We start from the raw sequence: 21,545 nt of genomic DNA, 5'->3' as shown, positions 1-21,545 counted from the left end.
AGTGAATATAGAAGGGTGGAACCCCAAAATTCAGAACTATCTTCGGGAGGGCAGGCCCCTTGTAGGACAGGGTTCCCCGTCTAGGTGAGTGTTCTAGAAACTCACCTGTATTGCTGCACCAGCAGGCATTGTTGTGAGAGGCTGTGTTTAGCTTCAGTGAATTTCTTTTGAAAACTCAATGCATTTGCCCATTTCACAATCCATGATTTACAAGTGTATCTGCCCACACCGAGCTGAGTGTTCAGCAGTTTCTGACCAAAAACAGCATGATCTCCATGTCCATCTCTCCCTATTCACCCAGTCTCAACCACAGCAACCTTCCTGAATCTCTCCGATGAAAACAGTCCTCAGAGGGAAATGTTGTGCCAATGTGGAAGAGGTGATACAAAAAATGACAGAAGCACTAAAAGGCATCAAAATCAATGAGTTCAAAACTGTTTTGAGTGGTGGAAAAAAGTCTCAATGGGCATACTGCATCAAATGGAGAGTGCTTTGCAGGTGACCAAAGTTTAAAACATGAAATAATACACAATATTTTATAAATAAATTCTGGGTTTTTTGGCCCCCCCCATATTACTTTAAAACTGAACAGATGGCAGATCGATGATCACCACAGTACCACTGACTCCAATTTTTCCCAGTGATTTTAAAGGGAGGGACACTGCAACTGGAGTTCTAGTTTTTCATGTATTCTGGCTTCATTTTTGTCCAGAAAGAGGCTAGAATATGTTACAAATGCTAAATACCAAATAGAACATAACAGTAAGAAAAGGTAATTCAGTCAGTCACCTCAAATTTTGGTAGTGAATCAATCATACAGGTTAAAAACAAAGGAGTGGCTTGACAGCCTCTGAGGATTGACCGGTCAATTAAAATGCTTATGGAGTATTCATATAGAATTCAGTAAGGATGCAAATAGCTTTATCAATGTATTTTAGTTACTATAATGCTAGACAGTAACACAGTATCAGAATCATTCATTTTTCCTAACTTAATGTTTAATGAATGCATCATGGATGACAGAATTCAATTCTCCTTTAAGAATGTTTTTATACTTAAAAATCAGTATTTTTTGAAATCTCAATAAAATAGGTTATAAAAGTCATAATTGGTATCTACAGAATCTTCACCATTTTTATCTCAAAAGAAATGTTTATCAGCAATGTATGTAGCAAAAATAATTATTTTTGTACACACAAGATCATTAATTACAATGCCACTGAACATGCATAAAATCCATCACAGCAGCAGGCTAAAGAATAAAAATCATCACATGCTATCAGTAAATGCAAAAGCATTTGACCACATCCAACATCCATTCATGATAAACTCAGAAAACTGGGAACAGAGGGGAACTTCCTCAGCTTGATGGAGATGACCTACAAAACCCTGCAGTTCACACAACACTTCCCGATGAGAGACCAGTGCTTCCTCTCCAAGATGGGCTGGTTCTTGTCAGCTTCACCTACCCCAAGGGTCCCAAACCCCCTCCTAACATGCCTGTTCTCTACTGAGTCCTGTGCTACCATTTTGGTCGTTTCTACTACAACTCCAGTCCCTCTGTCCCCTCCTTAGTCCCTGTTGATTGTTAATCCACTATCTCTTTTTCAATTCACTCATTTTAAGTGCATCAAATGCCTTGGTTGTTTTTTCATTTCTACTGAGACTCCGGGAATGTTTCCAATCCTTTGCCTTCAGACTTGGGATGCCTTCTCGCCCGGCCACCCCTGAGAGTGTGGCCCCCGCTGAGTCCCACTGCCTGATGAGATGGGGCTGAGGAAGGGCCAGGGCATCTGCTCTCAGTTAGCATCAAGTTTGGGGAGAAGAGTGAATCTCCCTCAAGGCAGAAAGGGCAAAGAAGAGAAAATTGCTCTCCTTTACATCCTGTTTCCATCAAAGCCACTCTGCAGCCCTGGCTGGTGTGGCTCAGTGGACTGAGTGCAGGTCTGCAAACCAAAGGGTCACCAGTTTGATTCCCAGTCAGGGCACATGCCTGGGTTGTGGGCCAGGTCTCCAGTAGGGGTGAGTGAGAGGCGACCACACACTGATGTTTCTCTCCCTCTCTTTCTTCTTCCCTTCCCCTCTCTCTAAAAATAAATCCATATACAAGATCTTTATAAATACACTCAGCAAATCCATCCCATTCCCAGGCCCAGGCCCACCAGGTATAGAGACGGCCTGGCAGGGACCTGGGTGGCTGAGGAGGAAGAGAGGCCTGAGGCACTGAGGTCGTCCTGGACAGTCCTGGAGCTTCCTCCCAGGCAGGGACTGAGCACACTCGAATCCTTCAGGGACATTAGTCATCCAGTGGTGTTCCCAGACACAAGCCATGCATCTAAGCCAGACTGAGACACTTAATTCATTAATCAAACCCATCTCATGCCTTATCAATTATTTACAAGTAAACTCATTAAATCATCATAATATTAAAAGGGGCACAGAGGCAAAAAAATGTTTTCCTGCATACATTCAGCAGAAGCCTGCTGAGTCACATTCTCGAAAGTCTCACATGTGCCATTTATTCCCAGACGATGCCGGAAAGGGTGACTTAACCGCCCTGCATGTGACAGTTACAAGACACAGCAAGTCTGTGCCCAGGAACGCCTGACGAGCTGCAGAAGAGAAACAGCTCCCCCTTCTGACTGACCCCACCTCTCCCTCGCTCTCTCCTCGCTCTCAAACACACCTGTAAACAGAAACACTCTCCGCTTCCTTCTCTCATCGTTCTCTGGAACGCCTATCATCGCCTACCACATTTATCAATATCACCTGCGTGCATTTACAAATAAGCACACCTGTGCTTGTGCTGGCCATCTCCTGAGGAATGAAACTGTCCCTCTTTTTGTCTGCTACTATGATCTGGGCACCCAGGACATGCTAGTCATGTCGCAACTTTTTATTGAATGAATAAAACTACTTAGGAGCTATATGGCAAAATCTCTTTTAACGTACAAATAATGGTTCTCAAAAAATGTTTTCCTAATACTGGTTTCCAAATCACAGGTCCTGAATAACAACTCTGAATAATATTCCCCTTATTCATTTTAAAATTTATTAAAAGTATGGCATCCTTAATTCAGATGGTACATGTTTAATCCATGAGTGTGTATGCACACTTCATCAGTCACATAACGATGGACAAAGTAATAAGACACGGTCCAGAGACAGAGTGTAGAACAGGAGAGACTCCCCATACAACGTACTTCATCCTTAAAACAAAAACTGGTAATCAAATTCCAAGCCTCCAGAATGAAAGCTTATTCATCTTCTTTCATTTTCAATTACAGTTGACATTGTTATATCAGCTTCAGCTGTACCACATGGTGGTTAACAGCAACATCATTCAGGAAGTGGCCTCCCCAATTATTCGAGCACCACCTGGAACTGCACTTGGTTGCTACACTGACTGGATTCCCTAGGCTGCACTTTGCGTCTCCGTGACTGTTCTGTGACTACCGACTTGTGCTTCGTACCTCCTCCCCCTTTTCCACCCAGCCTGCCAGGCTCGGCCCCTCTGGAAGCCATCAGTTTGAAAGTATATTTTTAAAGCAATAATTAGAACACTAGGTTGCATCTGACAAGCACCAAAACCTCTCTCCCTAATTTGCCCTCTCTCACTGCCTGACGAGAGAGAGAACTGAGAAACCGCAATTCCACAGTTACTGCTTGAAGCATCTCTGCCTTCTGCCCAACTGCTCACACTTCTGCAGATTGTATCTTTACTACTTTTGCTATTGTTTGGACAGGTTGTCTATCAGTGATTTACAGCCATATGTCTTCCTAGAAAAATCTCAAGACACTTGAAACAACAGCAGTGCTGTATTCCAGAAGTGTGTCAGAATTTAGCCCCAAAAGGAACACGAGCAGGAAGCGTAGGGAAAACTAAGGCGTCACTCAGTAGGCGTCATTCTCCCATCTAATTCCATTTAATCTTGACCTCCACGCTCGTCATTGGAACAATGTCTTTAGTCCTTCCACGAGAGCAAAGGCAGCACATGCACACAGAACCCAGTGTGAGGGAGAAGCTGGAGACACCCGCTGTGCCTGCAGGTGTTCGGCCCACCGTCCAAGCGCAGTTTCAGTCCCACAGTTATGCACATTCCGTAACTGTCGACGGAACGGACACAGCAGCCAGGAAGCACAACGTGTTCCCAAATTACTCAAGTGTCACTCTGGCCATCTCCTTACGAGTCCACCACCTCTCACAACAAACCTGAGTCAACTTCAGTAGTTCGCTTCAGGAACAGGACACCATCCGTGGGGACAGCCAGATCATATTACAACAAAGAGCGATGAGGAATAAGAATTTCATGTATTTCTGTGGAACTGGTCCAGCTTACAAACCACTGTCCAAAAGTCAGACTGTTTTACTCTTCTTAGAATAAATCAAATACCCGTTAGGTTGTCCTCATGTGTCTCCCCCCAGACAGGTTGTCGCTTAGACAGGCTACCCTCGGGTAGTGCAGTTCCGCCCAGGTCCTGGAGCCACTGCTGTCCCAGGGTGAGGACAGAGGGAGCCAGAAACATGTCTACCCAAAGATCTGAAATAATGAAGTGCTCTGTACATGTAAAATGAAGGAGTTATTTTTATCTTTGCGCACAAATAATGGCTCTGTCTCACCATGCAATCAAGACGAGTACAACCCTTCCTTCTGGAGAACACGTGTGGCCCGGCTGCCCACTTCTGCCGCTCCCACCCTCTAGGCGTGATCTGACAGCCACGCTGGTTTAATTTCACCCGTACCAACATGCTGAAGGAAGGGCGCTGGGGGGGGGGGGGAGAGGGGTTCCTACCGACATCCCTACCCAGGAAGAGCTGCGACACATTGACCTCAATGTGACCCAGAAATTATCAACATCACATAGAAAACATTTCCAGAGGGGCAGACTTCCACGTGTGGATGGGAGAGTGGGTACAGAACAGTATCAAAACATTTGCAACCCCCTGGTTTTCTCTGCAGTGACAGCCAGCAGTCTGCAGGGCTAAGGGGTGTGTACTCAGCAGGTGAGCATACAAGGAGACGCCAGTTACACACAGATGCCCAGAGGTCGGGCAGGCAAGCACCTGTGGCCCCTGCCAGTGAGCTCAGGCAAGCAGTCTGGGATCTGACACAGCATATTCCTATCTGAGAATGAAAACATCCAACTATTAAAACAAAACTATGCTCACCCATCCCCGGGAGCCTGGCTCACCACAGAAGCGCCTGAGGCTTGTTCAGAAGGAGTCAGTGTCTCTTCCCCTGACATCTCTGCTCTCCCGGGCTGCCACCCACATGCCAGGATGCCTCCAACTTTTCCGCATCTGACTAAAGGCCACTCTTATGTCTAAACAGTCACCACAACAAAAACGTGTTGATTTCTTCATAAGCATCAAGCACGTCACAGGCATGTTCTCACTGAATGTTCACAACCGCCGTGAGAAGCAGCCGCTGCTGGGCACCTGGCTGCACTTTACAGAGTGGAAAAGGGCCCTTACAGAACCTGAGTCACCAGCACACGGCGCACAACTGGCCTTTGCCCTCACTAGGGGCCCCCACCTGCCTGCAGAAAGAGAAGAGGGTCAAGACCACTCCATGGATGAGAGTCACTTAGCGCGTCACAGGCTGTGGAGCAGCCTCAACCTGCCCCCGTCGGTATGTACCACCACAGCACCCACCACAGCGGCACCCCTCCTCTGCTCCTGGCAGAGACCACCCAGTCATCTGAGTCCTGCAGACTTCTCACCTGCCCACATCCTACTGCCAGCATCCTCCTCTCTGCTTGGACCGTCAGAGGCTTTGCAGCCTTTCTGACGCAATGCCGGACTGACAAGCTTGCCCCAACTTCTGCTCACCCATCCCATCCCCTGCATGCTCCCCGGGCACCTGAAATCAAGATCCAACCCTGGCTCTGAGTCCAAGACTCAAACACTCAGATTTCCTGCATGATGCCCCAAGGGTCTCTTCGCTCACCACGTCCAAAGGCCCTTTGTCCCAGCCTGCCCACCTCCTCCAGTCTCTTCTCTTAAAGCCTACAGTTGCCCCGGATCCCATGCCGGCACCCACAGCCCACACCGCGAGCACCCCTACGATGGGCCACCTGTCTGGCCTCACCATCCCTGCTCCAGGCCCCACTGCAGCTGGGAGGCCACTCCCCAGGTTGACTTCCTCACTGTTCCCCACATGGATGAGGACAACAGCCCTCTTCTGGTCAGTCTCCCAGACTCAGAGCCTCCCCACCTCCGACTGGAGCCCTCCTGCCCCTCAGGGCTATATTTTAAACAGGGCCTGCCCATCTCACCCCAGACTCCGCCCCTTCCTAACCAGCTGGGGGCAGAGCAGCCAGGAGGGGCCAGGTCTGCTCTCTCCACTGACTCCCACCTTCCCGTCCTCCCCTGGTTCCCCTAGAACCACGGCTGTTCCCGGGGCACTCCACCGCCCCTTGGGAGTCTTTCTCTCTTTCTTCTGTTTGGAATTAATTCCTCAAACCATCTGCTTTCTGAACTCCCTCTAGTCTTTTATACAAACACTGTCGACACCTCCAGCGCCTGCTTCCGAACCTGCTAAAAGCAGTGTTTCCAGTTCGGGGACTTTTCCAGTCGTTGTGTAAGCTGGGTCCATGGGGTGACATGGGTAAGACAAGCCCCCAGATCTCAGGAACCTTTCCCAGGTGAGCAGCTCGCTAATAATGACTAGTAACTTCTCAAATGGTCCCTAGGTATATCTTTAAATCACAAAAAGAAATATTTATTAAATAAGTTACCTAAACATGTATGTTAATACTATGAGAAACATCCCCCAGAACTTAAAAGACACATAATAAGTCATCCAGACAATGCCTTCTCCCACAGCGACCTCTTACTTATGTATTAAATTTATCATGTTCATCATGACTTCATGCGGCAAAGCAGAGCATTCAAACCATCCCAGACACTGTTCTGTTTTTGTAGTAATTACGCACTTTCCCCAACAATGCAGATACATCAACAACCCAGACTACATCAACCTTGGCCTAAAGCCAAATACTAACATGAGAGAGGTACTATAATCATGTAAAATATTAGGGAAAGCAGTCAATTTTATTTTCTATGGCTGCAAATGGTATCTCTGAGAGGTAACAGAAAAACATCCTATACTTTTGTATACTTTTTGTATAACTCATCTTGAATCTGAACTCAAGAATAAATGTTCCAGAATGAAAATTAATTAAAACTAAGGAACATCAGTGGTTTGTTTAATGTGTTCACTCCTCCAACTCAGTTTATTTAATTCAACGCTTCTTGGCGTGCTTTAATTTTTTCCAGCAATTCTACCTATTTTTTGATAGGTAATAAAAACACAACATGGGGAAGAAGTTCTAAGCAGGCCAACAAATGAGTACTCAGGGAACGGATGACATTAGTGGTCCCCTTTCTACTATGCTGGTGGCCTGAACAGACACACCCTGGGTTTAAAAATTGCACCCAGGTGAGGAAACACGAGGCTCGGCCATGCTCGTCACCCACCTCCGCTGCTCCTCCCCGTGCTCTCCAGATGGGACAGTGAGGCACTCGTCCATGTGTCCATGCAGCAGCCTGAGGACGTCCCCACCGATCAGATACCCTGTGAGAGCACACACACAGTCACATGTGAACCACCATGCTGCCAGGATGATCACCGGGCCCCACCTTCTGTTTCCATGGGCTGAGAGACAGGCTCTAATAAGGCTTAGGCCCAATCTCAGGGGTGGACGGGGCCACTTGCCTGCTGCCTCCGGGCCCCAAGCCCCTGAGCCCCAGTTAGTGACCTTCCCACTGAAAACACCTCCCCAACCCTATAAGCCCCCATGAAACACACACACGAGGCTAGGCTCAGAGTTGACCGTGCATAGGCGGTGACGATCAGAACCAACCCTGAGGTGCAAGCACTGCTGTGACCCAGCTCTGAGTCACCTGCGCTGGAGGATGGAAAATCTCTTTTTTAATCTTAAATATAAATGTCTTTTCTAAATTAAATAATTTAATTTATCATTTATTCTATTACAGCTGTCCTGATTTCTTTTTCTCCCCTTTTGATCCCCTCCACCCAGCCCGCCCCTCTCACCCAGCCACTCCCCTCTCTGTTGTCCGTGTCCAGGAGTCATTCATACGGGTTCTTTGCTTAATCCCTTCCCCTTCCTTCCACCACTCCCCTCTCCCCCACCCCTCCGACAACTGTCGGCCTGTTCCGTGTTTCTGTGTCTCTGGTTCTGTTTTTCTCATTAGTTTATTTTGTTCATTAGATTCCAGTTATATGTGAGGTTATATGGTATTTGTCTTTCTCCAACTGGCTTATCTCACTTAGCATAATAGTCTCCAGTCCCATCCTGCAGTCAGAAAGGTAGGACTTCTTTCTTTCAGCTGCGTAGCTCTCCACTGTGTGGGAAATCCTGACAGGAGCCTAACTGAGCAATACCCTGGAGCCAAAACACTGGAGAAAGTAACCCCTAGAAAGCCAACACATAAACACACACCAGTTTTAAAGTTAACAATAGCATAAAATTAAGGCAAGGTAAGTCCTAACACAAACTTCACTTTTAAATACCAGTCTGCACAAGGATCTTAAATGTCAGCACCTATGTCACAGAATGTTTGACACAAAAGCTCTCACTAACAGCTCATTATCTCAATTCTGGAGATGACCTTCAGCCCTGCATCAAAGACAAACCATCTCACTGGAGGGGAGGATTTACCTTGGGCTGCTTCACTTCCAGAGCTGATCGGGGCCACGCTCCAGAGTGTCTGCTGGAACGCTGCGTCCACGTGGAAGCTGCTGCCGCCATAGGACAGGTGCTATGGGGAGGAAAGGAAATGTCACAGCCACGCCCAGCACTCTCACCACACACGTGCTTCTGCCCACTCAATCCAGCACGCCAGCCTGGAGCTGTGCGCCCAGACTGCCACCCAGAAATGAAGAGACGAACAGAGAAAAGCTGGAGTTTCTGTTTGACTCGGTATTCTCCACCTTCAGTCTAAGAGTTATTAATGTAAGCCACTAATCAGAAAACACACAAATGAATATACTAAAATCAACTTATCCATCAAGATAGACTATTTTGTTTTGAGCCTTACCAATGGACAAAATTGTACAGCTAGTGGGTACTTAGCACTGAAATTATAACAAGTTTTATATGTATCACACTGATTTTTTTTTTTTGACAGTGAGTAGGTAAAGTCACAGGACCAATGTCCCAGTGTCACCAGGCCCTTTAGGAACTTTATCTGCAATTTGACACAATGGCCATTAGATGGTGATGTTTCCCAATAGGTACACAGGCCCTGACCATTTCTTCCATAATTCGTATATTGCAAATTTCAGATTTTCCCTCTTAAAAATAAAAATGCATTAAAATAGCACTTTGATACCCATAATATGAGTTCTCAAATGATAAATAAAGAATAACAAAATTATGTAACTGCTCTAGAATTTTACAGCCAAATGCCTTAATTATTTTGCTAATCATACCCTGGCTGCCTCTAGCACTTCAGACACACATGGAACACACACCTGTATTCTTGGGGTCATTTCAGTGGCAATCCCCAATGGTCTCACCATGATCCTGGGATATTTTCCAATGCCAAGGACAGCCTACACTTTCAAAGACTGGAACTGCCCCTGAACATTCCCAGAAACCGGACACCCCAGGGGGGTGTGGAGCATCCAGCCTGGCACCGCCCCGCGGTGAACTCCACACGCCTCACGACACCACAGGGGCCTCTTCCACCTAAAGGTGCTACTCTCAAGTCACTAACAAAGCAGGTATTTCATTATCTTTCTCTTGAAAACAAAACCAATAATTTTTTGACATCCATGTTGTTATCTTACCAATAATTTTTCCAATCAATAAGACTAAAGTTTAGCAGCTGATTGGCCAGCCTCTCAGCCAGCTATCTGCCTTTTTACCACCTCGCCACATTCGTAAGTACAATGCCAGCTGAGACTGGTTGATTGTGTTAAAATTCTCTATTTACAAATAAATCCCATACTGCAGCTTCCACAAACCAGGAAAATATTTTTCCTTCACAGCTATCATCACACAAGGTGATTTAGTGTATCTTTCTCTCTCCGTCTTGTGAGCTGTCTGGCACAGGTTCACAGCCTAGCAACGTCATTCAATAAACAAGGATTTGCAAAAACCATTACCTTCAAAGGAGAAGCAGCGTAAACCTCAAGAAACATTTTACATTGTTCCACAAAGGCACCTATTTTAATGATCTGAGCCAAAGTAACAGCACACACAGAGAAGACTTTCTGTAAAATCAGGTGGCTCTCACCAGACCATGAACAGGTAGGCCAAAACACCAACACTGAAATTTTTAGTTTTGACATATTATGACAAATAAATAATCTTCATTTGTTCATTCATTGTGGTTCATTGACTACACTACCATATGAACAGAACATCCTCTACACCCCAGAGGTGCTTGGAATCCAGGAGGGAAAGTGATACGCACAAAAGACTACAACTCAGTACCAGAGAATGTAGGTGAGTCGTAATCAAAGCGCGACAGGAGTGGAGAAGGGAGAACACTTCAGCCAGCCCACCTGCGGCAGAGGTCCTGGACTGCGGCTGGAGGGCAGGTGGCACTCCCACAGGCGAGATGGGGTTCCGCGGGGATGAGGGCTTGGAGAGCCGGTAGGGTCGACCTGGGCCTCCCCTTTATGTACTTAGACATGTCGACTCCAAGTACGTCTGCACATGTGTGGGATTTTGGTATGTGTATTAATAATGTTAACTTGCTAAGTGTAAATATTTAAAACATGTCAAAATTGTTTCAGAACAACTTTGGAGATTTTTGTTTTTAATTCACCAGAAACCTCGTCACTGGAAGCAGCCTGAGCCTTGCTGGCCTTCTGAGAGGCTTCAACACGGGGACCAGTGTAACAAAGAGAAGGGGCACCCAAAGGGCAGAGATGCAGGGACAACAGGGCAGTGGGCCTGGCCATGGGCTCATGGCACATGCTGACAGACAGTGAGGGAGGGCCCGCAGTGAGGCCTTGACAGATCAAGGGCCCTATACTTCAGGCAGCGAAAAAAACAATACATGTGATAGAACCATAAAAGCCTAAAGATGTCAGTCTGTGGAAGAAAGTCCAAAAGTGTCTCTAAGAACATATTACACCATACAGTTCTAAACAATGTCCACTCTTGTCAAGAGAACATTCTCTAGGCACAATGATTTGAAATGCTCCTATTGAGTTTTCCTGCTTAAGCAGCAAAGGGAACTATGAGTCAGACCAAGGTCAAGTTAGATCTGTCAAGTCAGGTCGGAATGTAGATAAGGGGAACAAAGGCAAAAATAAATACATGGGACTGTATCTAACTAAAAAGCTTTTGAACAGCAAAGGGAACCATCAACAAAATGGAAAGGCAACCCAGAATGGGGGAATATGTTTGTAAATCATACATTCAATAAGGGGTTTATATCTAAGATATTAAAGTACTCCATACATCTCAATAGCAAAAAAAAGATGATGATGATGATAATCCAGTTAAAAACGGGGGGGAAAGCCCTAAATATACATTTTTTCAAAGAAGATATACAAGTGGCCAACAAGTTACATGAAAGGATGCTCAACATCACTCATCACCGGGGAAATGCAAATCAAAACCAGAATGGGATACCACCTCGCCTCTGTCAGAATGGCTGTTACCAATAAATCAACAAACAGCAAGTGTTGGTGAGGATGTGGAGAAAAGGGAACCCTCATGCCCTGTTGGTGGGAATGCAGACTGGTGCAGCCACTGTGGCAAACAGTATGGAGTTAACGCAAGAATTTAAACTCAGAACTATTGTAGGGTCCAGCAATTCCACGTGTGGGTGTTTACCCGTAGAAAACAAAACACTGATTCAGGGGAACACGTGCTCCCCGTGTGCACTGCAGCATGATTTACAGAAAGCCTCTGAAGCAACAGCAAATGGTTCCAAAGGAATTTTTTTTCCTCTTGGACATTGCTGAAAAAAGAATGAAGATCTTATTTCATAGTAGTAGAATATGAAACAGCAAGATGAGAAAAGACACCATCTGGATGAGTGGTTTACAACCATTTCCAGGGGTAAGACCCCTTACTCCTAGGTAACCGGGGCACAGCCTGAGCGTGAAAGCAGCAGGGGGAACGAGCAGAGGTGGTGCCTGGGGCCCTGGGGCCAGCAGGGCTCTGGGCCCCCCCTGGGCCCAGACTCTGCCCCAGGACACGACCAAGACCAGCCCCCGTATATCAGCCCCAATCTGGGCAGCACCGGACAGCAGCAAGTTGTGCTCAGATCTTTAACCATCGCTGTCAGTGCACGAAAACTGGACCAGATTCAATAGATACGAACAAAAAAATTTTTATTTTCAGTCCTCACTTTTAACGAATTTACAAATTTTTAACCAGTCAGCACTTCTCGGCAGGAGCACCTCGCTCTCGCTGACAGGCCTTCAGCTGAAATCGGCTGCACAGCCCTCTGCTCCTTCCCTCCCGCCTTCCTCTTTTCTTCTGCCGGAACGTCTGCAGTTTCCTCGAACGCCCTGAACGGGCATGGATCTCCATGTAAACTGCAACTTACTGAGCATTACAAATACTTGGGTCGCCCACATACTGAGCATTACAAATACTTGGGTCGTCCACAGAGCGGAGTCTTACTTGGTTGGGAGCATTTCATCCCTTCACCTCCCTGTGAGCGAGGTCCTTTATTAGCCCATGCAGACGAGGAACCTGAGGCCCCGCGAGGCTCTGTGACACCAGGGCTCACGCAGAGGGGGCGGGGGAATGTGGGAGATCTTGCTGGGGCGGCGGGAACACAGGCCCCACGAGCCCACTGGGTGCAACAGCAGCACGCTCTATTTCCGACTTTGTCTCAACCACCGTCCGCGGCGGCCTCACGGACATTTTACCGCACCCCTTTTTATATCTGTCCAATTACTTTTCAACCTCAAAATAAAAACTATGCTCTGCTAGTCACTGCTGTTGCACTCACAAGACAGTCTGGTCTGAAGGCACGGGTGCCTTGAACGAGGTGCCCAACCACCAGTGAAGGCGACCTGTACCCCCGGCTCAGGCCACCGGACGCGGCAGAACCACCACTGAGTGGCGTTCACCCACACACTCCTACACAACAAGGAGATGAGGCTGATGGAAAACCATTTCTAAATAATAATAATATTTTACATTGGCATCTTTCATCCTTCCATTGATTTCAATCTGCAAGTTGCTGCATATGATTCTTTTTTACTAAAAAAACAATTCATTAAATAAGTTTAATTAAATATATACTGGCCTCACCCCCCAATTAAAAATACCTTTGATGATTAAACATAAATTTGTCTTCATTCTCCCATTTCCAGCCCCTACCTTTTGAAACAATGCAATGTCAATGAGAGACTTCAACTTTTTAAGATTTATCTATTTCTCCTTTCTCAACATGGCAAGTATTTCTCATGTAAGAATTTGCTTCCCTCAATGTCCAAACCAGGAGTCGCAGCCGCACTAATGCAGCCCTCGCACTGGCTGCGGTAGAGCCCGCAGAGTCCCCAGTCCCTGATGAGCAACATCGAGAGCTTCAACAAAGTGACCCGGGAGCGGGCACCAGCCACGCCGGGAGCATGCCGTCCAGGGCACACAGGACACTGGCCTACATGGGCTGGTGAGCGGCACTTCCACACGCCACCTCACCTCCCTATTTGGGGAGTCCCTTCCCTCTCATCAAATGGAGACACGTGCTTGTTTCTAAGCAACGTTCTGGATAATCTGCAATCCAAACTGGAAGAGAGAGTTTCATGGGCCTGTCCTTTGTCATCTCACCAAGTCCGTGCCCCTTCCCACACTTACCAAGTACCTTTCAGAGGACACACTCACTAGGATGAGGTCATCACCAACGCGCACCTTCTCTCCTTCTGAGCGCTGCTTGGAGGCGGGGTGGATGGTCCACCAGCAAGCCTCACCTGCAGGAGGGCGAGCAACACAGAGGAGGCGCTGAGTTTAAAGTCCAGCCAGGTGCTGGGCTGACAACTCCAAAACAAAGAGGAAATAAAACATGTCTTCAGAGCAGTCAGCCTCCTTAAAACAAAATTGTCCTGTTCACACCACTTTCAGGAATTTGAAATTTAGTGCAACTTAATCTCTGACCATGAACATCGAGAAAAGGAGGGCGAATTAGATTAGGATAAGATGTACCAAAATGCTTATCACAGAACTGGCTGTGACATTTTGGGAAGACTGGTGTCTTGCCCTCTGCCCCCAAGAATTGCTCTGATACTTGCCTATGCTAATGCAAGGCCAAATCCACCAGTCACGCAAACCTGACTTTGTTCATCACAAAACCACGTGTCAGTGCCCTGTGCGTGTTGCTCTGTGATAATATCTAGTTTCTGCCATTTGATTTTCAGAAGGACTTGGGGTTTCGTGATGTGACATGGTAACAATTTAAAGGACTCTCTGCTTTCTGGGGGAGGTTGATTTAAATGGGCACAACTGCTATCATCTAAACTTTACCATCCTGTGCCTTATTTTATTTTCTTGTTTTAAAATGTGTTTGTTTCCATTAATTTAATGGTAAAAGAGAACCCCATTATAGAAAGATACATTATAAAAATATCTGAGTAGAATCAAATGCTTTAGAAGTCATGCATCAACCTCATGGGCCACACACTCATCCTTTATTTTTCCATGCTATTACCTAAGACATGAATTACCATACAATTCTTAGGTAAAAATGGAATAGAAGTAATAATACATTTATCTGTTTGGTGCCTGGGAAACTTGGAATTTGTGCAAAAGGCAATGTGTTGGTCTATTTAAAAAATTAAGTTGGCAAATATAGCTTTATTTTTACCCACTTGTAGTCTGTGAAAAATCTGGACAACCAGAAAGTATTTCAAAAAGAAGGTACGTGAGGGATGGCTGGATCCCACCCATGAAATGAACAGTTTAATGACGGTTGAGCTATTCCCTTCCATTCTCCGTTCTCCTTGGTCTTTTATTTATTTTTAATTTAAAAAAGTCATTCATACTCACTGTAAAAAATAAAATAACCAAATTACACAAAGGTGTATAAAGTGTAAAGCCAGAACACTGAGAACCAAAACAAAAATAAACCTTGTGTTCTCCTATCCTGATTCTCTAAAAAAAAAAAGTGTTACTATACACATTTTTTTTTCAAAAACGTGTAAATCCGTGTCATATCTATTTGGATAAATATGTCGCTTGATGCTCTGTGTTTGAATGTTGACACTGAGTATGTTACTTAAAAACCTTTAAAGATGGAAGATGACAGATAAAGACATGCGGCAATGCTTCATAAGCTAACCAGTGCCATTAATACGGTCAACTGCCAGTAAGGCCTAGAGTAAATAGCGCTCTTCCCATCGAAGCCTTCGGAAGAATAAGGTCTGAGGCTCGGTTTGAACAGCCGGCTGATTCTGTGGGAACACCCAACCGCGAATACAGCACACACACCCTCCTCATACTGAACCTCCCACGGGCAGTCGTGCATTCCTCCCAGCTCCGTCCACGAGAACCATCGCCGGGTTTCCTGGCTTCCGACCCAGCTCGATCGTGTGCTCACCTGTCGTGTCCTCTTGCAAGCCGACGTCGAAGGCCAGTTTGTCAGTGGAAGACCGGGAGGTGGACAGGCAGCACAGGTACTGAAGGACACAGAATCAGGGCTGTCATGACACACCTGTGGTCCCGCCCAGGGTAACTCTGACAGGATCTCGAGTGAGTCTATCCCTGCTATGTCACCCCACCCCCTTTCAAATCTGTGCAAAGCCTGGGTCTCTGTGGGGAGGGCAGGGCATGCTTCCTCTCCACTGCAGATGGAGGAGGCACGTGCCGTGGGTGAAAGGCCAGGAGCGGCTGTCTGCAAATCTCCTCCCCAAGGGACATCCATGACCAAAAGCAGAAGCAGAACCTGACCTGACACTGATCTTCTCCTTGAGGGAAACTTGAAAACTACTCACTTCTGTCTTCCGGTTGTGCTTCCATCTTTAAAGTTCAACTCTCTGACACTCACCCAGCACTGAGGTGCCTCCCGGCATGAGCTTTTATCACGTGCGTGGTCTTCCATTTACTTTTAATTCCAAACGTCACTTGTGCAACACCATCATCTCCCTACTTTTCCTCCTACTCCCTTAAGTGCTCCTAACTCTACATTCTTGAACACCAAGCTTACGCTAGTGTTCCAAGCCACCACCCCTCCCCCACCCTAACCTCGGAGACCTTGCTAAGTGTCACGGTAATGAGGGGCAGAAGGGAATGGGTGTGAGCTCAAGACGCACCACTGTCTGCACCAACCACATGCACCAACACAGAGGGGGCCCTGCGAACTGCCCAAGACAACACTAGGGACCCAGCCATCCAGACTCTCAAAGTCTCCCTATGCAAGAGGGTCCACCTCAGGGGGCTCTGTGAAGGAAAGGCCAAGGACAGCCGAGCTGGCACGTGAGGTGGGGGTCGGTGTCCCGGGGACGTAAAGGGAAGCTGGCCCCATTCTGTCCCCTGACTGTGGAGCACTGGCTCCCAGAGTCATAGCAGAGATGCTCCCAGGTCCCCCACGCACTCCACCAGCATAGGAGTGCAAGTCTGACTATGGACTCTAATCTAAATGTACTAAATGTCTAAATTTATGCAAGACAAAGAAACAATTTTATAATACTGGCTCCCCAGGCAGAAACATAAAGCGATCCCTATTAAAGGCTTCTGTAACATTTCTCAGTAACATTGCAGCTATCGCTGTTAGTACCCACGCCCCGTCTACTGCCCACAGCCCCTGTGAAGCAGATACTATAATTACTCCATGTTAATCAAGTTCCAGGAGGGCAAAGGCTTGTCTATTTGCTGCTACACCCAGCACCTAGGACAGTACCTAGCACACAGCAGGTGCTAAATGATACTGACTCGATGAATGGATGGAACTTTCAGATGCAGTTAGAGGCTTGAAGAGGGACAGCGGGGCACCCAAGGCAGGATGGCCTGCGGGGAGCAAACGTGACCCAGGTCCTGCAGCCAAACCCATGTTCTTCACTTCTGCTGTGCACAGAGAGCACCTTCTGAAACAGAACCTCACACTCACTATTTCATGCAATGTGTGTTTTGATTTCTAGTGAAGATAGGATTCTTTCCCCAAGGTTCTAATGTGTGATTGCTATATGTAAACAAGTTATTTAAAAAGAGAGAGAGAGCATGTGCATATATCATCAACTTGTTGTTCCACTTATTGATACATTCATTGGTTGCCTGCTGTACATGCCCTGTGCCCTGATCAGGGATCAAACCTGCAACCTTGGTGCATCGAGACAATGTTTCAGCCAACTGAGATGCGCAGCCAGGACCACAAATAGGTCGTTTCTATCTGCTCGCCTTGAATCCAGCCACTTTATTCCGCCAAGTGTTTCCTTTATTGTGTTCCATCCTTGCTATGACGGCCAAGGCTTCCATACAACATGAAACGGCCCAGTCTTGTCTTTCTTCATCTGTTTTTGTGTGGCCAAGAACGGCTTCAGCGTTTCACAGTGAGTATGATGTTGGTTACTGATCTGACTGATACTTTCTTTATCATTGAGGAAATAATCATCAATGCTATTTTATTAGAAATGGATGTTACATCTTATTAAAACTTTTTCAGCACCTGTTAAGATGATCGGTTTTTCTTACTTGAGCTGTTGATGTGATGCTGCATGCTAAAGAAAGTTACTAAGTCCTTATCAAATTCGTATCTGCACTTTCCCTGTCCTTCTGAGTTTCATTAACCAGACATTTCCCATCAATATTCATGATGGAGATGGACAGTTTGGTGTGTATGTGTGTGTGCAGTTTTCGTTGTTGTTCTTGTTGTTTTGATTATTGGTGTGGAGGGTATGCTTATTCTCCTGCTCTGGAATCATTGAGATACTTTAAGAATTACCTTCCTTGTAAAAGAAATAATCGACTATATTATACTTCCAGATGTAATCTATCATGTAGTCACTAAAATCAGGTTGACAGAGAATTTAAATCACATGGGTAACACTTGGGCTGTGATTATATGTGAAAAAAATCAGGATATAAATTTAGTTATGCAGTAAGATCTCAACTATGTAAAAATAGTTAAAGAAAGCCTGAATTTTTTAGTGTCTTTGACCATTTTCTCTCAGTGTGATCATGAAAAATTATTTCTTCTGTCACTTCCAAATCTTATAGAATAAATATGTATTGTTTATATAATTACAAAGAGGCTTTAAAATAGAATGAAACTGCTGTATGTGTTACATGTTTTGCACATGTAAGCATAAAAGTTAGCAGCACATACAACACGCAGGTGCAGTGGAGTCGGAGCCTGGGAGGCGCTCAGTGGGCGTGAGGACAACTGGGCAAAAGAGGGGCTGCTGTGGGGAAGGGCAGGAAGTTAGTGGAACAGAGACAGGGGAACTCAGGGGTCGATTTTTAATATTACCTTTCAGTAAAAACACTTCAACTCTTTAATAAATAAATTGTTTAAAACAACATCAGAAATGAGAACAGCTTTTCCACAACTTATTTCACCTTTCACTAGTTTGATAAACTAGTCTAACCAGCGTGAGACACCAAGAACAGAAGCCATACAAGGATGGAGTCAAAGGACTGAAGGCCACGTCACGTAAGCTAACCCCCGCCCCGTGAACGAGCAAACCCAGGCCCGCCGCACGCTGCACTCACCATGCCGCTGCAGGAGTGGCGCAGCAGGATGGCGTGGCCGTAGAGGAGCGTCCGGTGACCACCGCCTTGAGCAGTCTGGGGAGGGAGGAGAAAGAGTCAACAGGAAAAGAAAACCAAAGCAGTAAACTTACCGAAGTCAATAGCAAGCTCTCAGGGAGCAGCTGGAGGCATGGCGGACAGGAAAGTGCCCTGCGGAGACAACCGAGGCTGTCGCATCTACCTGCACCGCTGGCAGGCAGGTGACCAAGCAGCTCTGGGAGAATGAGCGGGTGCCAGTAAATACTTAGCGTGATTCGTGATTACTGAGTCCCAGTTCTCCCCTCCCTGCATCTCCCACTGCACTGTGGTCTGCATCGGGCAGGGACGATGGCACTCTGGTCACGGTCGCCATGCGGGGAACATTCAGTTGCAGCCCTTTCCAGCCGCCTCCCACACCCTCTGCTCTGACGAACAGAATCTCCCAGCCCTACACACACCACGCTGCCCTCCTGCCAGGGTCTTAGAACGTGACATCGCTCCCTGTGGTCTTCAAACTCAGGCTCAGGGCTACCTCCTGTAGGCAGCCTCGTCCGATTTCCCTCAGCTCTCCTGCCACTGCAGGTACACACAGCACGTGGCCTTATCCCTGTGCACCATAAGCGCCTTTCTCGTCTGGACCAGACTGTGAGCTCCTCAAGAACCGGGGGTGGAGCCATCAGCACAGAGCACTCAATAAGCCTTTGGCAAGTGGGAAACCAACGTGCCGAAGCCGGTCCTGGGGTGGGGGGGACTGTGAGTCAAGGCAGCGTGGTCTGCACGTCCAGGTGTTGAGAAAGAGGAAGGGACCTGGACCGCAGCGGTGGGAGATGGCAGGAGGCCCAGAAAGTCACCGAGGGGCTTGCAGTGTCTCCTGAAGGAGAAGGGTCTTGGAGGGTCTCAAGGATGGGACCGATGACAACTGACTCTGATGGCACCTCCAGAAATGCAGAGTCGGCACTTTGTAACATCAATACCATTACGTCTTTTCTGACTAAAAATACACCCCTCCCAATTTTTCTAAATGATTTCTTAAAATTTTATTTCCGTGTTATGCTTGAAAGACCTCAGGACCATTCTTAAAATAGACAGTGAAAGTTATTCAAATTCTAATAAAAACTGCTTTTAAAACAAAAGGACCACCGCTCTTCGCGTGCGGAGGGAAAGAGGGGGAGTCCACTTTCCGAAGTCGTCCCTCCTCAGAACGCAGCCTCTGTGGGGACCGCCATCCCCTCCCGCGGCAGGTCTCACTTGCTGCGTCCGGGGGCGGCGATCTTTGCCTTCTCTGATTCACACACTCTGACGGGAGCTTAACTTTTCCCGAGAGACACAAGCTCCGAAGCCACGACGCCCAGAGACTCCCCTCGCACAGACGGTCACAGCGGACGATCGAAATGGGGTTTTCACGGCGCTGACTCAGCCGGAAGGGCCGGTGCCCCTCCCACGCCGGGCTCTGCCCGCCCACCTCACGGGTCACGTGAACCTGCCTGTGCACCTCGCATGTTCACATGAACACATGTATAAATGTCGTAACTGGCTGAGGTGAGAGGAGACATTGTAGTGTCTAAATTTCCTTCCAACTATAGATTTTATACAATTAGACAATTATAGATTTTAACTGGAGATTTCCTTACCACTTACAGGCTGATTATGCCAGATTTAGTTTTAATAGAGCCGGTAAAAGCATGCACGTAACCCACACTACACTGACTGCATCACTGTCACCACAAAGCGATGTGATGTCACGTGGGCTGCAGTACTCTTCTTCTAACCCGTCATTTTAAATACTGATCTAATTGACTCTATTTCCAGAAAAGTAAAGTATGGGATTTCTACTCTTGGGCTGGCTGGATAACTTCATTCACTCAGCAAACATTCATTAAATGAATTGTGTATGGGGATGAACCCAGAGTGACTTCTCCAGGACTGGATGACGTCCTGTTTCAGGTGGGCCAGGGCATGTTCCTGCACGCCCTCAGTGAGGAGACAGCCACCACTGCTGGGTGGCAGCTGCATCAAAAGCAGAGGGATTCCATCCCCTGGAGCAGGGCCCATCTTCCCTTGGCCACCCACAACAAGCCCTAAGCACACAGCAACGAGGCCGCACTGACCTGTGGGAAGCCCGCCAGGATTGACTAGATTAGAGTCCATCAAGCTAATGGGGCAGTGAGCCTGAGACTGGCCTGCCTTCCAGATCACACTTCAGAAAAAAATCTTGGTGATTTTGGAAGTTAACATGTTCATTGTTCCTTGGTATCTAAAACATGAGCAAAGTAAGCAGTGCTTTCAACTGCACCAATAAAAAGGAGAATTAGGAAATTTATGCTTTATGTAACAAAATAAGCCTTTGGTTTCCAATAATGCCATCAAGACTTCAGTCCTGCTAATTCCCCAGTAAATATCACACACACACAAACACTCTTTCCTATTTATTCAAAAAAGACGTATGGGTGTCTACTGCCTGAGAGTACGGGGCCTGTGCCGAGACTGGTAGAAGTAATAAGCTCGCTGTCTGTCTCTTGCCTATTCATTCATTCAACACTGATATACTGAATCCCATGTAATCTCCTTCAAGCCATCTGCACACTATCAGGAAAGAGGATGAAAGTTTGAGAACTATTCTCTGTCCATTCCCCAGTACCTTCAACCCTGTAATGGATGACCAAGCCCTCCCAGTAGAAGCACTACCTGGAACTTACACGTCCTTACATTTCAACTCGGGACTTGGCCCTATCTGCCCCTGCTAATGGAACATCAGTCCACCCACCCCAGCTACCCTGCTGTGACCAGCTGAGCCTGTGGTGTCCCCAGGGAGCTGTCACCAGTCCTGTGCAGCCAGGCCGTGGAACTGAGGCCCCGGTCAGTTTCGCAGGGCTGCT

General features: G+C 46.9%; 1 protein-coding gene across 2 annotated transcripts in view; it reads right to left on the bottom strand.

The window, feature by feature from the left end:
• RYR2 (ryanodine receptor 2) overlaps positions 1 to 21,545 on the bottom strand; it is a 544,399-nt gene that overhangs the window by 287,768 nt on the left and 235,086 nt on the right. For both annotated transcript variants that reach the window (XM_053667877.1, XM_053667878.1), the window contains exons 5-9: positions 18,652 to 18,726; positions 15,545 to 15,623; positions 13,810 to 13,922; positions 8,689 to 8,788; positions 7,484 to 7,580 (exon numbers count right to left, since the gene is read on the bottom strand). In XM_053667877.1, the coding sequence (XP_053523852.1) occupies positions 7,484 to 7,580; positions 8,689 to 8,788; positions 13,810 to 13,922; positions 15,545 to 15,623; positions 18,652 to 18,726 (464 nt within the window). The remainder of the gene's footprint in view (positions 1 to 7,483; positions 7,581 to 8,688; positions 8,789 to 13,809; positions 13,923 to 15,544; positions 15,624 to 18,651; positions 18,727 to 21,545) is intronic.

This window comes from Artibeus jamaicensis, unplaced genomic scaffold, assembly GCF_021234435.1.
Source record: "Artibeus jamaicensis isolate MK-2021 breed Jamaican fruit bat unplaced genomic scaffold, CSHL_Jam_final contig_473, whole genome shotgun sequence".
NCBI classification, from domain to species: domain Eukaryota; kingdom Metazoa; phylum Chordata; class Mammalia; order Chiroptera; family Phyllostomidae; genus Artibeus; species Artibeus jamaicensis.
Note: the sequence above shows the minus strand (reverse complement) of the source record. Positions and strands in the feature narration are given on the sequence as shown.